Below are 16658 nucleotides of genomic sequence, written 5' to 3'. Positions count from 1 at the left end.
TCGATCTCCGGTGTCAATCTCGCGCATTGGTCCATTAGTTGTTGTAATTTGTATAATATGTCGATTTGTTTAATTGTCGAAATGTCTTTTCGACGTCTTTTTTTACGACCAATTAAAATCAAACTGCAACCGAGTCATAAGATCACATATCAAATATAATTTATTTAAGTAATTGCGTTCTTCAGTTATTTCATTTACAAGTTGAAAAAGGTAAATCGATATATTAATCGATAAAAGTAAATCGACCACACAAACGGTAAATAGATTGAAAGATTTGATTCCTAATTTGATAAGAATTTGTATTTTAAATGCTAAACCAGCATTTAATCTATTTAGCTTTTCATGATATTAAATTATCATACACATTTGTGTTGGATAACCGGATAAACAGAGTTAATTTGAATGGGTTTCGTTTAAATTTTGATAGAAATCTACAAAATGAATGCAAAGACCATATACGAAATTTCATCAGTCTAGCTCTAAATGTGTATGTTTATATATATATCCACATTTTATATATGTGTGCACATTTGTGTTGGATAACCAGATAGACAGAGTTAATTTGAATGGTTTTCGTTTAAATTTTGATAAGAAGTCTACAAAATTAATGCAAAGACCATATACGAAATTTGATCAGTCTAGCTCTAAATGTGTATGTTTATATATATATCCACTAAATTTACAGATTTCTTTCAATTTTTGTGTGAAATCTATTCAGGGGAAGTTCGTCTCACCGGATGTTCCAATATAAGTAAACATGATAATTACAAAGCGAAGACAACCTAGATAGATAAAATTCGATACTCAGATTTCATAAAGTAGAAATCTCTCAAAGTTTTGAGCCAAATCCAGCGAGGAGTTGACCTTCGACCTTCTATCGATTTGTACTTTCAAAAACGCAATAACTTAAGTATATCAAATTAGGTATTGAATTTTGTAACTACAAGTGTTATTTTGTGTCAAATTTTTGTTTCAATCTTTTGAGAAAATCGTGTCTAAAGCACAAATTCTATTTTCTGATACTATTAACTACATACCAGTGATTAATAGTCAAACAACTCGTCAAAGATAATATAATAGATTCAGTAAAAATGATAAATTCACGCCAAAAATTAATATTTCGTAACTATTGTACGTCATTATCATGCAAGGCCCTCTTTTATATGATACGTTTATTAGAGAATATGCAAGAAAATTTTGGGGAAACCACTTCCGCTGTTTCATGAAGCTAGTCGCTTAATGCTGTTTAGAAATTATAAATTACAATGTCTAAAATAATTGATAATATGATGTATACGTCTAAATTATTGATAATATGTCTAAAAGCAATATCAAGGACATTCTTAAAAATGTATGACCAATTTTTGGAATTAAAAAAAATTATTTAATTTTTTTTAGTTTCATCTATTTACTCATTCAATCAGTATTTCGCATTTGATAGCTGTTATACATTTTATACCCAAATGGCGAAAGATAAAAACAGAAAAAAACAAATAAATACAATTTTAAGAAGTTAAAAGGAAATTAAATCGTATTAAATAAACAGATTTTTGCCCGTAGATAATTAATACAGTATAATTATTTAAATGTGTAATATTTGATTTAAATTTAATAAAGGTTAATGTTAATTTAAAAAGTGAAAAATACATATGCGATGAACAAACGCAGTTCCAAAATTGCATAGGATATAGCTGAAAACCCGAAAGCTAACTAAGTAATGTAAAAATCACTCAAAGCAAAATTATTACATAAAATCATTAATTAAAATTATAAATTTCATAAGTATAATAACTTGTTCCTAGATGGCACCACAATACAATAACTAAATATTTGCAAACACCTGACTGCATTAACAGAAAATCTATAAGTATAATAAATTGTTTCTAGATGGCACCACGATAGAATGACTTAATATTTGCAAACAGCTGACTACAGTACGCAGAATATAACAGCAAAAGAAGCAATTTAGCCCTCAAATTTTTTTTAAATTGAATAGTTGAAATATGAATTACTTCTACCAACAAGCAATTAATAATTAACATGTTTTTTTAAACATTTTAATTATCAATTGCTTGTTAATAATTAAAATGTTTTTTTCTGTCTTTTTTTTTAATTTCTGAAGATACCAATACCCTTAAATGGTTTCGCAATATTTGAATCAATTTTGGGAATCTTTTATTAAAATCATTAAACTGAAATAAAGGAAACAGCATTTTTATTTAAAACTCTCCAAATAAAATAGTCAATCAAAATCCTGAATTGCACAGATAAAATAAATTGATGACCTTTCAGTACAGTACGCATTTCTCTCCTTTTTTTTATTCTCTCACATACGAAGTACGAGTATAGAAGAAAGTAATGATATTTTCATATGATTAAGCATCGAAATTTTAATGAATCTCGACATTTTTTATCGCCACGAATTTAAGCAACATTTTAGCAATTATTAGCATCTGTCTATGCATGTGCATGAAGAGGATAATTCAAAAATCCTAGCTGGATGAAATTTGGTATAAGACCTGATCTGCATAAAATGTTTGATGATATTCGTCTACAAGAATAGAAATTTCTTCTCTAATCTTCTTTACTGCTTAGTTATTGAATTTATGTTCCCGAGAGATTACGTATTACGTATACTTATCTGTACGTAAGTTATCCTGGCTAAAGTTGAAAATAATCTTTATATAATTCTATAAGAAAAATATCCCAATATTTTTTCATCAGTCTTACATAAATGAAAAAAAAAATCTTTAATTTTAAAGGAATAAATAAATTGTTTTATTCAAATTTCTCAAGATTAAAAAGAAAGAAAAAAAAGAATATGAGGGGGAAAAAAGGTAATTTACATAATTTTGGAGGTTGTTTTTTTTTTATTTGCTTTTGGTAGCACAGCACCTAAGCACAAGACATTTGAACCATAAATTACAAGTGACAATTTCAAGCATAAATTGCAAGTGACACACTGAAGTAAAAGGAGAAAAAAATCAATCGGACAAATTTATAGATTAACAGGACAACGTTTATAGATTGTTGTACTATCCGTATTGCGTTCTATATCATACCCAATGAGTTAAAAATCGTATGACACAGTCTGAAGTGAGATTGTTGGACCCAGTGATATTAAATTTGGCACGTAATACTTTTGGGGAGAGGGTAAGGCTCTGTAAGAAAAGGTTCTTTTAAATTTTAATAGGATCTTAAATTAATCAAAATTTTAATGTTTTACCTAAAAAACTTCGAAGTATTTAACAGCACAACAAACAATTTTGCAACACTTTAAAATAAAAAAAAATGGCATTTCAGTGATATCAATTTTGTTTTCGTAAAACGTTTTATCAATATTATATTTTCAAAATATGTTTTAAGTATCTGTTTCAACAGTACTTTTATTTTTTAGTAAAAAGGTATAAAGGCAAACGTTGAAACGACATTAAACACGATTTTGAAGTATTTTAACATGACATTTTTGATGTACACGTTATCGCTCCTATACATAAAAAGCAAACTTACAAAAATAATATAAAGATCAATGCTTCACTCCAAAACATTATAATGCTTCTCAGTATTTTCGATTAATTAAATTCGGATCTCCTTTAATTTTTTTCATTCTATCTCAACGAAAAGCTCGAAGATATAAAAATGTTCTTTATGACTAGGTTTAGTTATATTAACGTCCCGTTGTAACACTAGGGCTATTTAGAGACGGATCTCGTAATTTCGAACCGCGATCAGATGACGAGGACGTCACCTGAGCTGGCACCAAACCAGTGGGAGAACGTTTGGCCTGACGGATTTAGCGTGCAACAGACCCCCTTACATGACGGTTCTTCGGTGGAATCGGGTCTCGAATCTGTAACCTAACGGCTCACCAGCCGAGACCTTACCATCAGGCCACCGCGGCCCTTTTTCTTACTAAGAGAGACGTGATAAAGATAATTCTCAGGATTTTCTTCAACAGTTAATAAACAGAGCGACCAAGAATCAATCCTTTTCTCATTTCTGCACAAGAAGTTATGAGCAGTAGAATTGAACCCTTTTTCCTGCACGCAAAAGATATTATAAATAGTAGCTGAACTGAAATTTTTTCTAATTTGCACAAAAGAGGTTACAGAGAATGGAAACGAGGAATTAACAGAAACGTGAATTTCTCATTGCACTCAAGAATCAGCAGAATATTGGGAACATCTTTTGCAATGACTAAAATTTCAATCTGAATGTCTGATGGAAACCAAGAACGTGAAAACGTTACAACACCAAACGTAAATAAGCATCCAATTTATAAAAAATTACATCAAACATTCAAGCAAAGTACAGTAGAAATCAATTTTTGTCCAACTATTTTATTTTAAATCTAAAACTGACTATTTACTAATCAATTTTCTAGTTCTGCTAATATAAATAAAAGTCATTGCGACTATGTATATATGCTCGATATCTCCTTCTAAATAATCAGTTTGAATTTAATCAAACTGTACATTTATTAGTTAAGAAAACAGAAGGAATACTGTCAAGTCTTGAGTTTTTTTCTTTCAAAGTCGAAAAGTTAGTCAAATATTCAAACAATTAGAAATTAATTGAAGTTTTGATTTTTTTATCGCAGTAATTTCGAAGTAAATTATTCTGCAAAACGCATTTTTATATCACCATAAAATTATTATTATTTTTTATTTTTATAAGAGTATCAGTTTTATTTCCAAGCAATTTTTCTACCAGCTTTCATTATTTTTTAAAATGTAATAAATAATTGAATAAATGCAGGTGATTTTGGAATAAAGGAAGTCATAAATGTTTCATTGTTGGACCACGATGAAGGCTTGATAGGTGGTTCAGAAATGCTAACACAACACAATTATGTTTCAGAATTGTTTGATTTGTAAAGGAGTCATTTTGAGTGCGTTAGAATTAAGTTTCATTTTCAGTTGTTTGTTACTAGTTGTGTTGCATTTGTATTGCTGAACCACATATGTTTTAAAATTGTTTGAGGCTATTTTTAGGCTATCGTATTTACAAGCTTCTGAAAGTACCGACAGACAAAGGGTTAACACTTTGCTGAACTCAGCTCAAAATTTGACAAGCATTAAATCTGTGCATCGAATTTTATCAATTCAGCTCACTTTGTTTTGAAGTTACCGCATTAACTTATATTCGAACTGACAGACTTCCCGTACTGGAATTTTTCACACAATTTGATAAAAATCTACAAATTTGGTATAAACACCACGTACTAAACAATACGAAAAACACAATAGACATACACAATACGAAAAAGTAATTCGAACTCGCTGAGGTCTAAAATAGGGAGATTTGTGAAAATTTCGAGTTCAAATTGTTTGACAATTACAATACTATTCGCATACGTGAGGTAAAACCTGTTGCGTGCCCTGTTCGTGCTTATTATGTTTACTCTCCTGAATCCTTGCACATACCCCAGAAATCAATGAAAATTCATTAAGGACTTTAAAAGCGAGCTGAATACGACTTTTTGTCACGAGTGAATAACATTACCATAAAACAGCACATAATATCGTTGTTTCAGATAACGAGGTACAAACAATGGATTGTGGTAAACGGCATTACAAACATAAACACCTGGATTTAATGCAACTAACTTCAATATTTGGAAAACAGATAGCTTATCGAAAAAATAAGATGCGTTTCAGATAGCTGCCTCGAATTCGTGCTTTGGAACATTTACATTCATCAGCCAAATATGCCATATCTGTTGTTTCAGAATGCTTAAAAACCGGGAGATGGACATTTTTTGTAAGCTCAAAATGTGGCCTTGAAGCAGTATCATATTCCATAAAACATGATGCAGGTTAAATACATAATTAATTATTCAACATTCTAAAGACGCAAAAAATCACGTTGCCGAGGCGTGCGATGAAGTAAACGCCCGCAACTATACCAACCACGGATGAATTTGTTTTTATGAATAAAATCGCTTATGTATGAGTCTTCCATAAGGGGCCGTTATTAAATGCATATACGTTGGAAACGGTCTGAATTCGCTCGATAAATCAGTACAATCGATTTCCAGAAAAGTTCTTTGTAGTAAATAGGAAAATTATTGTTCATGCTAGAGATATTAGATTTCTAATTTTCCCGAAGTCTTGACATGTGAATCACTGAAATAGTCTTCTTATAGGAATCTACCTAAATGAAAAAACATACAAGATAAACAAAACCTATTGAAAGCACCCCCTCCCCTTTCTTTAATATATGCTTCCAAAATCTGACATGATTGAATCATTTTGAAGTCAAGACAACATACTAAATTCTATTTTATATAACAAGTGGCATTTTTGAGTTTATCGCCTTGACATGCCTTTGAATAGAAAGAAAAACAGACAGTCCATCCTTTAAGATATTTAGAAAAAAAATCGATACATATAAATTCTGCTGATAAAAGCATGGACTATATTTCGGTGCTAAGATGTGAAATTGGTGCAAGTAGTTGTTGGAAAAATTGAAGTTTCATACTCAAGAGCGTAGTTCCGTTAATATTTTTTGCTAAAATATCATACGTGACATTGGTAACAAATTACATACAGCATTTTTATCGAGTAGTAAAATGATTAAGTAAATTTATGAGTTTTAGTTAGAATTGCACAAGAAAACTTAACTAACTTAAGTGACATCTTAAGATTCAAAATGTCACGAAAATCAATTAAAATTACTGCTATCACGTAAAAAAAAGATTTTTTAAGACTAATAAAAGTTTACAACCTGAGTCCAAATTTCATATATCATTTTTGTATTTTTCTGTTATCATACTCATATGCATGCGGATTCAAGGACAGATAGACTAGTCTTTGAAGGATTTCGTCCAAAGTTTGAAAGAAAACTACAATTTTGATTCAAAGGCTACTTTATGCTTCTGACTTATGCGTCTAGGCGTTATTGTTTTTGCAGACATATATATTGGAATTCTGGGAGGTCTAAAACTTTGAGCTACGATGGAATCTGCAGAATGAAATTTTTTTCTTTTATTATTACGAGGTTTGCGCTTTTTATACTTCATATAATATAGAAAATGCAGAAGATGGGCGCTATTTTGTTCTTTATTTCTAATATAGCGGTAGAACTGAGAAATTTAACAATATCTCTTAGTACTGTAAATATTAGCACTGTACAATATCTCTTAGTACTTAATACTGCACGAAAAATTTTATTCTAATTTAGAACCAGATTTTTAATGACCAGCCTTGAACAAAAAAAAAAGTAATCTATATTCAAAAATCATTTTGAAAATTATTAAATATCATAAATAATTTGTCAATAAAGTTATTATACTATGCTCAATATAGTTAAACTTTAATAATCTGACAAAAAAGTATGCCAGTACGAATCAGCGGTATTTAAGTATTAAATACCGCTGATTAAAGTATGTGTTTTATCAATTCATACAGATAATTTTAGTTGTATATTTTTCATTGAAAACATGAATGATCCAATTTATTTGAAATTCTATTTAACAGATATGATTGTAATAAAGTCTACATTACTGTCCCATAAATGTTACTGACAAAAAACATTCGTTTAGAACTAATTAATTGCTCAAAAGGCATAATAAAAGCAATTAAAATACATGTTTTAGATAATACATTCGCATTATCAAGAACTGCCTTAAAACCAATTACAAAATTAGATCATGACACGTGTGTCACGATTACGAACGCAACCGAACAAAATCGGACAGATTAGAATGCAACTCATTTTCATACGCAAACATACGTCAGAGATAGAATGCGGATAAGGAATATTGAACCACCTGCGAGCTACCACGAAATTTTTGATATAAAATGAAGACCAATGCGTCGGAAAAATCAATCAGTCGAGAAGATCCAAAACTACAATGGCTTGGATAGCTCGACTTCCGCTGTTAGTTCTGGTTGCGCTCTGCACGCAGAGTATGATAGTTCACGGTCAAGACAGCCACCCATGGAAAGATACGAGAACGACAGAGTCATTCATGGAAAATTTTGTTGAGTGCTTTAGACAGTCAAGCTACTTTAATAGCGAAGACATAGAAAGCATTAAGGATCTTGCTGAAACTATGATCCAGTCATTAAATGAAATGCAAGCAAAAGGAAAAACATCACACCAAGTGCTACAAGCTCTGAACATGGGTTTTGCGGCAGGAGTGGCAGAATTAGTGAATTCAGATGGCACTAACCTTCAAGAAAAACGAAATGCCATTAGGGAAGCTATGAAGAAATCACAGTTACAAGCGACAGGCGTAGTTAATGAGAGTTTTATGAATGAAATGGATAAATTAATGCAAATGTTTTCTCAGATAAACGCATTGAATGAAGATTCAGGAGGAAACGGCGCTGGAGTAGTGTCATATGCGTCCTCAGCAAGTGCATCAAACGCTCAGGGAATAGGACAAAACTTCGGATACCAGGGACAAGGATCGTCATCGGTATCCGTTTCTTCCACATCAGCAGGAGGATTGCCACAAGGACCAGTTGGTTCAGGTTCATACGAATATTCCGTTAGTATAAACAGTCTCAATGGCTCACCAAATGCATATGGAGGACAATATGTAAGTGGAGTAGGAGTAGGACAAGGAGGTTTAGGAACAGGTGGTGCCGGGGGAGCTGCCGTAGCAACTGCATCAGGTGGAGCCAGCGGCAACGGATATGGTAATGGATACGGTGGTATAGGAGGCGGTAGATACGGTCCACAAGGTACAGGTGGCTATGGTGAAGGAGGAAGCGGATTAGGAGGAGCAGGAACCGCAGCTGCTGCAGCTTCATCAGGTGAAGGCCCAGGAGGTGCCGGTTATGGTGCTGACGGGTATGGTGGACAAGGAGGTTCAGGACCAAGTGGAGCAGCTGCAGCAGCAGCAGCATCAGGTGGACGAGGAGGAGGAGGAAGATACGGTCCACTAGGTGCAGGTGGCTATGGTCAAGGAACTGGAGCAGGAGGAGCAGGAGCCGCAGCGGCAGCAGCTTCGTCAGGTGAAGGTCCAGGAGCCGCCGGTTACGGTGGACAAGGAGGATCAGGACCAGGCAGTGCAGCTGCTGAAGCAGCATCAGGTGGACGAGGAAGAGGTGGCAGATACGGTCCACTAGGTGCAGGTGATTATGGTCAAGGAGGAAGCGGATTAGGAGGAGCAGGCGCCGCAGCTGCTGCAGCTCCGTCAGGTGAAGGCCCCGGAGGCGCCGGTTATGGTGGTGACGGATATGGTGGACAAGGAGGATCAGGATCAGGCAGTGCAGCTGCAGCAGCAGCAGCATCAGGTGGACGAGGAGGAGGAGGAAGATACGGTCCACAAGGTTCAGGTGGCTATGGTCAGGGAGGAAATGGATCAGGAGGGGCAGGAGCCGCAGCTGCTGCAGCTTCGTCAGGTACAGGACCAGGAGGCGCCGGCTACGGTGGACAAGGAGGTTCAGAACCAGGCGGAGCAGCTGCAGCAGCAGCAGCATCAGGTGGACAAGGAGGCGGCGGAAGATACAGTCAACAAGGTGCAGGTAGCTATGGTCAAGGACGAAGTGGATTAGGAGGAGCAGGCGCCGCAGCTGCTGCAGCTTCATCAGGTGAAGGTCCAGGAGGTGCCGGTTATGGTGGTGACGGATATGGTGGACAAGGAGGGTCTGGCCCAGGCAGTGCAGCTGCTGCTGCTGCAGCATCAGGTGGACGAGGAGGAGGCGGGAGATACGGCCCACTAGGTGAAGGTGGCTATGGTCAAGGAGGAAGCGGTTTAGGCGGATCACGTGCAGCAGCTGCTGCAGCTTCGTCAGATAATGGTCCAGGAGGTGCCGGTTATGGTGGTAACGGATATGGTGGACAAGGAGGCAGTGCAGCTGCTGCAGCAGCATCAGGTGGAGGAGGAGGAGATGGCAGATACGGTCAACAAGGTGCAGGTAGCTATGGTCAAGGAGGAAGGGGATTAGGAGGTGCAGGAGCCGCAGCTGCAGCAGCTTCGTCAGGTGAAGGTCCAGGAGGTACCGGTTATGGTGGTGACGGATATGGTGGACCAGGAGGGTCAGGACCAGGTGGAGCAGCTGCAGCAGCAGCATCAGGTGGACGAGGTGGAAGTGGCAGATACGGTCCACTAGGTGCAGGTGGCTATGGTCAAGGAAGTGGATCAGGAGGAGCAGGAGCCGCAGCGGCAGCAGCTTCGTCAGGTGAAGGTCCAGGAGCCGCCGGTTACGGTGGACAAGGAGGATCAAGACCAGGCAGTGCAGCTGCTGCAGCAGCATCAGGTGGACGAGGAGGAGGTGGCAGATACGGTCCACTAGGTGCCGGTGATTATGGTCAAGGAGGAAGCGGATTAGGAGGAGCAGGCGCCGCAGCTGCTGCAGCTTCGTCAGGTGAAGGCCCCGGAGGCGCCGGTTATGGTGGTGACGGATATGGTGGACAAGGAGGATCAGGATCAGGCAGTGCAGCTGCAGCAGCAGCAGCATCAGGTGGACGAGGAGGAGGAGGAAGATACGGTCCACAAGGTTCAGGTGGCTATGGTCAGGGAGGAAATGGATCAGGAGGGGCAGGAGCAGCAGCTGCTGCAGCTTCGTCAGGTTCAGGACCAGGAGGCGCCGGCTATGGTGGACAAGGAGGTTCAGGACCAGGCGGAGCAGCTGCAGCAGCAGCAGCATCAGGTGGACAAGGAGGCGGCGGCAGATACAGTCAACAAGGTGCAGGTAGCTATGGTCAAGGACGAAGCGGATTAGGAGGAGCAGGCGCCGCAGCTGCTGCAGCTTCGTCAGGTGAAGGTCCAGGAGGTGCCGGTTATGGTGGACAAGGAGGGTCTGGTCCAGGCAGTGCAGCTGCTGCTGCTGCAGCATCAGGTGGACGAGGAGGAGGCGGAAGATACGGCCCACTAGGTGAAGGTGGCTATGGTCAAGGAGGAAGCGGTTTAGGCGGATCAGGTACAGCAGCTGCTGCAGCTTCGTCAGATAATGGTCCAGGAGGGTCCAGTTATGGTGGTAACGGATATGGTGGACAAGGAGGCAGTGCAGCTGCTGGAGCAGCATCAGGTGGAGGAGGAGGAGATGGCACATACGGTCAACAAGGTGCAGGTAGCTATGGTCAAGGAGGAAGCGGATTAGGAGGTGCAGGAGCCGCAGCTGCAGCAGCTTCGTCAGGTGAAGGTCCAGGAGGTACCGGTTATAGTGGTGACGGATATGGTGGACCAGGAGGGTCAGGACCAGGTGGAGCAGCTGCAGCAGCAGCATCAGGTGGACGAGGTGGAAGTGGCAGATACGGTCCACTAGGTGCAGGTGGCTATGGTCAAGGAAGTGGATCAGGAGGAGCAGGAGCCGCAGCGGCTGCATCTTCATCAGGTGAAGGTCCAGGAGGCGCCGGTTACGGTGGACAAGGAGGATCAGGACCAGGCAGTGCAGCTGCTGCAGCAGCATCAGGTGGGCGAGGAGGAGGTGGTAGATACGGTCCACAAGGGGCAGGTGGCTATGGGCAAGGAGGAAGTAGATTAGGAGGTGCAGGAGCCGCAGCTGCAGCAGCTTCGTCAGGTGAAGGTCCAGGAGGTACCGGTTATGGTGGTGACCGATATGGTGGACCAGGTGGAGCAGCTGCATCAGGTGGATGGGGAGGAGGTGGAAGATACGGTCCACAAGGTGCAGGTGGCTATGGTCCAGGAGGAGCAGGAGCCGCAGCTGCTGCAGCTTCATCAGGTGAGGGTCCAGGAGGTACCAGTTATGGTGGTGACGGACATGGTGGACCAGGAGGATCAGGACCAGGTAGTGCAGCTGCAGCAGCAGCATCAGGTGGACGAGGAGGAGGCAGAGGATACGGTCCACTAGGTGAAGGTGGCTACGGTCAAGGAAGTGGATCAGGAGGAGCAGGAGCGGCAGCGGCTGCAGCTTCTTCAGGTGAAGGTCCAGGAGGTGCCGGTTATGGCGATGACGGATACGGAGGACCAGGCGGGACAGGACCAGGCAGTGCAGCAGCTGCTGCAGCATCAGGTGGACGAGGAGGAGGTGGAAGATACGGTCCACAAGGAGCAGGTGGCTATGGACAAGGAGGAGCAGGAGCAGCAGCTGCTGCAGCTTCATCAGGTGAGGGTCCGGGAGGTACCGGTTATGGTGGTGACGGATATGGTGGACCAGGAGGATCAGGACCAGGCAGTGCAGCTGCAGCATCAGGTGGACGAGGAGGAGGCGGAAGATATGGTCCACTAGGTGAAGGTGGTTATGGTCATGGAAGTGGATCAGGGGGAGCAGGAGCCGCAGCGGCTGCAGCTTCGTCAGGTGCAGGTCCAGGAGGTGCCGGTTATGGTGCTGACGGATATGGTGGACCAGGAGGGTCTGGTCCAGGCAGTGCAGCTGCTGCTGCTGCAGCATCAGGTGGACGAGGAGGAGGCGGAAGATACGGCAAACTAGGTGAAGGTGGCTATGGTCAAGGAAGTGGATCAGGAGGAGCAGGAGCCGCAGCGGCTGCAGCTTCCTCAGGTGAAGGTCCAGGAGGTGCCGGTTATGGTGATGACGGATACGGTGGACCAGGCGGGTCAGGACCAGGCAGTGCAGCAGCTGCAGCAGCATCAGGTGGACGAGGTAGAGGTGGAAGGTACGGTCCAGAAGGTGCTGATGGCTATGGTCAAGGAGGAGCAGGAGCCGCAGCTGCTGCAGCTTCATCAGGTGAGGGTCCAGGAGGTACCGGTTATGGTGGTGACGGATATGGTGGACCAGGAGGATCAGGACCAGGTAGTGCAGCTGCAGCAGCAACATCAGGTGGACGAGGAGGAGGCAGAAGATACGGTCCACTAGGTGAAGGTGGTTATGGTCAAGGAAGTGGATCAGGAGGAGCAGGAGCCGCAGCGGCTGCAGCTTCTTCAGGTGAAGGTCCAGGAGGTGACGGTTATGGTGATGACGGATACGGTGGACCAGGCGGGTCAGGACCAGGCAGTGCAGCAGCTGCTGCAGCATCAGGTGGACGAGGACGAGGTGGAAGATACGGTCCACAAGGTGCAGGTGGCTATGGTCAAGGAGGAGCAGGAGCCGCAGCTGCTGCAGCTTCATCAGGTGAGGGTCCAGGAGGTACCGGTTATGGTGGTGACGGATATGGTGGACCAGGAGGATCAGGACCAAGCAGTGCAGCTGCAGCAGCAGCATCAGGTCTACGAGGAGGAGGCAGAAGATACGGTCCACTAGGTGAAGGTGGTTATAGTCAAGGAAGTGGATCAGGAGCAGCAGGAGCCGCAGCGGCTGCAGCTTCGTCAGGTGCAGGTCCAGGAGGTGCCGGTTATGGTGCTGACGGATATGGTGGAACAGGAGGGTCTGGTCCAGGCAGTGCAGCTGCTGCTGCTGCAGCATCAGGTGGAGGAGGCGGAAGATACGGCCCACTAGGTGAAGGTGGCTATGGTCAAGGAAGTGGATCAGGAGGGGCAGGAGCCGCAGCGGCTGCAGCTTCTTCAGGTGAAGGTCCAGGAGGTGACGGTTATGGTGATGACGGATACGGTGGACCAGGCGGGTCAGGAACAGGCAGTGCAGCAGCTGCTGCAGCATCAGGTGGACGAGGGAGAGGTGGAAGGTACGGTCCACAAGGTGCTGGTGGCTATGGTCAAGGAGGAGCAGGAGCCGCAGCTGCTGCAGCTTCATCAGGTGAGGGTCCAGGAGGTACCGGTTATGGTGGTGACGGATATGGTGGACCAGGAGGATCAGGACCAGGCAGTGCAGCTGCAGCAGCAGCATCAGGTGGACGAGGAGGAGGCAGATACGGTCAACAAGGTGCAGGTGGCTATGATCAAGGAGGAAGCGGATTAGGCGGAGGTGGCGCCGCAGCTGCTGCAGCTTCGTCAGGTGAAGGTCCAGGAGGTGCTGGTTATGGTGGTGACGGATATGGTGGACCAGGAGGTAATGGAGCGGCGTCTGCTGCTGCGTCTTCAAATGGAGGTCCATCAGGTTTCGGTCCTGGTGGGAGAGGAGGATCTGGGCTAAACGGAGCAGTAACCTCAGCAGCTTCAACCGGAGGATTTGGAGGCCCCGGGGGATTACGGGGTCCAAAGGAAATTATTAAAAAAATTATTGTACATAGGCGACTTGGTTCTGCATCTGACGCAGAAGCATCAGTAATTGAAGAAAATGTATATGGTCCAGAAACAATCGGTCGTTACGATGAAGGAGAAGGTGGAGCAGGAGACGCAGCGGCTGCAGCTTCGTCAGGTGAAGGTCCAGGAGGTGCCGGTTATGGTGCTGACGGATACGGTGGACCAGGAGGGTCAGGACCAGGCAGTGCAGCTGCTGCTGCAGCATCAGGTGGACGAGGAGGAGGTGGAAGATACGGTCCACAAGGTGCAGGTGGCTATGGTCAAGGAGGAGCAGGAGCCGCAGCTGCTGCAGCTTCATCAGGTGAGGGTCCAGGAGGAACCGGTTCTGGTGGTGACGGATATGGTGGACCAGGAGGATCAGGACCAGGCAGTGCAGCTGCTGCAGCAGCATCAGGTGGACGAGGAGGAGGTGGCAGATACGGTCCACAAGGTGCAGGTGATTATGGTCAAGGAGGAAACGGATTAGGAGGAGCAGGCGCCGCAGCTGCTGCAGCTTCGTCAGGTGAAGGTCCAGGAGGTGCCGGTTATGGTTATGACGGATATGGTGGACAAGGAGGCAGTGCAGCTGCAGCAGCAGCATCAGATGGACGCGAAGGAAGTGGCAGATACGGTCCACTAGGTGCAGGTGGCTATGGTCAAGGAAGTGGATCAGGAGGAGCAGGAGCCGCAGCGGCTGCATCTTCATCAGGTGAAGGTCCAGGAGGCGCCGGCTACGGTGGACAAGGAGGATCAGGATCAGGACCAGGCAGTGCAGCAGCAGCAGCAGCGTCAGGTGGACGAGGAGGAGGTGGAAGATACGGTCCGCAAGGTTCAGGTGGCTATGGACAAGGAGGAGCAGGAGCAGCAGCTGCTGCAGCTTCGTCAGGTGAAGGACCAGGAGGCGCCGGCTATGGTGGACAAGGAGGTTCAGGACCAGGCGGAGCAGCTGTAGCAGCAGCAGCATCAGGTGGACAAGGAGGCGGCGGCAGATACGGTCAACAAGGTTCAGGTGGCTATGGTCAAGGTGGAAGCGGATCAGGAGGGGCAGGCGCAGCAGCTGCTGCAGCTTCGTCAGGTGAAGGTCTCGGAGGCGCCGGTTATGGTGGTGACGGATATGGTGGACAAGGAGGATCAGGACCAGGCAGTGCAGCTGCAGCAGCAGCGTCAGGTGGACAAGGAGGAGGTGGAAGATACGGTCCACAAGGTTCAGGTGGCTATGGTCAAGGTGGAAGCGGATCAGGAGGGGCAGGCGCAGCAGCTGCTGCAGCTTCGTCAGGTGAAGGTCTCGGAGGCGCCAGTTATGGTGGTGACGGATATGGTGGACAAGGAGGATCAGGCAGTGCAGCTGCAGCAGCAGCAGCATCAGGTGGACGAGGAGGACTAGGAAGATACGGTCCACAAGGTTCAGGGGGCTATGGTCAGGGAGGAAATGGATCAGGAGGGGCAGGAGCCGCAGCTGCTGCAGCTTCATCAGGTGAAGGACCAGGGGGCGCCGGCTATGATAGACAAGGAGGTTCAGGACCAGGCGGAGCAGCTGCAGCAGCAGCAGCATCAGGTGCACAAGGAGGCGGCGGCAGATACGGTCATCAAGGTGCAGGTAGCTATGGTCAAGGAGGAAGCGGAGCAGGTGGAGCAGGAGCAGCAGCATCAGCTGGAAGCGCCGGATACGGTCCACAAGGTGCAGGTGGCTATGGACAAGGAGAAAGCGGATCAGGTGGTAATGGAGCTGCGGCTGCGGCAGCGTCGTCAACTGCAGCTTCAGTTGCTTCCCGTCTGTCATCTCCCGACGCAATATCAAGAGTTTCTTCTGCTGTTTCTGTCTTTTTAGATGATGATTTAGATTATCCTGTAGCTTTTTCAAATGCATTTGACAATGTTGTGTCTGGTATAACGTTATCCTATTCCGATATTTCTGGATGTGAACTGCTTATTCAATCATTAATGGAAGTCCTTTCCGCCGTATTGGGTACAGCGTATGGATTAAATGCTGACTCATCCGTGGATATTGTTAGAAGTGTTGTTAATAGATTTGATTATTAAGTGAGATAAATTGATATATTTTTCCTTTACATTTTCTTTTAATTCTTATAACAATTCTTGTAACAATTATGAAATAAAATTAATCATTGATATTTGAATCTTCCAGTCTTTTCTTTTTACTTTAATAAAACACATTTGCATTATTATGGTGTGTTTGTTTTTGAAAAGTATTTTTAAACGGATTAATTTCTATTAGCAACAATGTAATTATCATTTCGTATAATATTTGCTGTCTTTGAAACTGCTTTTCTTAGGTAATTAATCTTTGTAATTAGTATAGGATGGCTTCAAAGAAAACCTATGTACTCAAAAGCAAATAAAACAAAAGATTTCGCAAGATATAGCACAAAAATTTCAACAAAAATAATAATATAATCATACTTTATCAAAGTCAGAGGCCAAATGGAGAAACTGGATATGGCTGCCACATCGCAACCTCAATCAATAGATAGACATTGACGCTACTTGCCAGTACCGCAGCTCGTAATGTGGCTCCTTCACAAGACACGGAAGAAGTTTGCGCTGAAATCCAAACGTCCCAAACAGCACAATAACAATCAAATCACAGACTTATCTCAATTTCACTGCGACCAAGAACAACCACATCTAGAAATAAATATTTATT

General features: G+C 43.5%; 1 protein-coding gene across 1 annotated transcript in view; it reads left to right on the top strand.

Annotated features, from left to right (window-relative positions):
• The window catches only part of LOC129975420 (fibroin heavy chain-like), a 46202-nt gene extending 30023 nt beyond the window's left edge, over positions 1-16179 (top strand). The window contains exons 2-3 of the mRNA XM_056088483.1: positions 7812-12113; positions 12150-16179. Coding sequence (XP_055944458.1) covers positions 7812-12113; positions 12150-16033 — 8186 coding nt within the window. The 3' untranslated portion in view covers positions 16034-16179. The remainder of the gene's footprint in view (positions 1-7811; positions 12114-12149) is intronic.
• Positions 16180-16658: the final 479 nt, after the last annotated feature.

This window comes from Argiope bruennichi, chromosome 7, assembly GCF_947563725.1.
Source record: "Argiope bruennichi chromosome 7, qqArgBrue1.1, whole genome shotgun sequence".
Taxonomy (NCBI): Eukaryota; Metazoa; Arthropoda; class Arachnida; order Araneae; family Araneidae; genus Argiope; species Argiope bruennichi.
The sequence above is the reverse complement of the archived record's forward strand: the minus strand, read 5'-3'. Positions and strand labels throughout refer to the sequence as shown.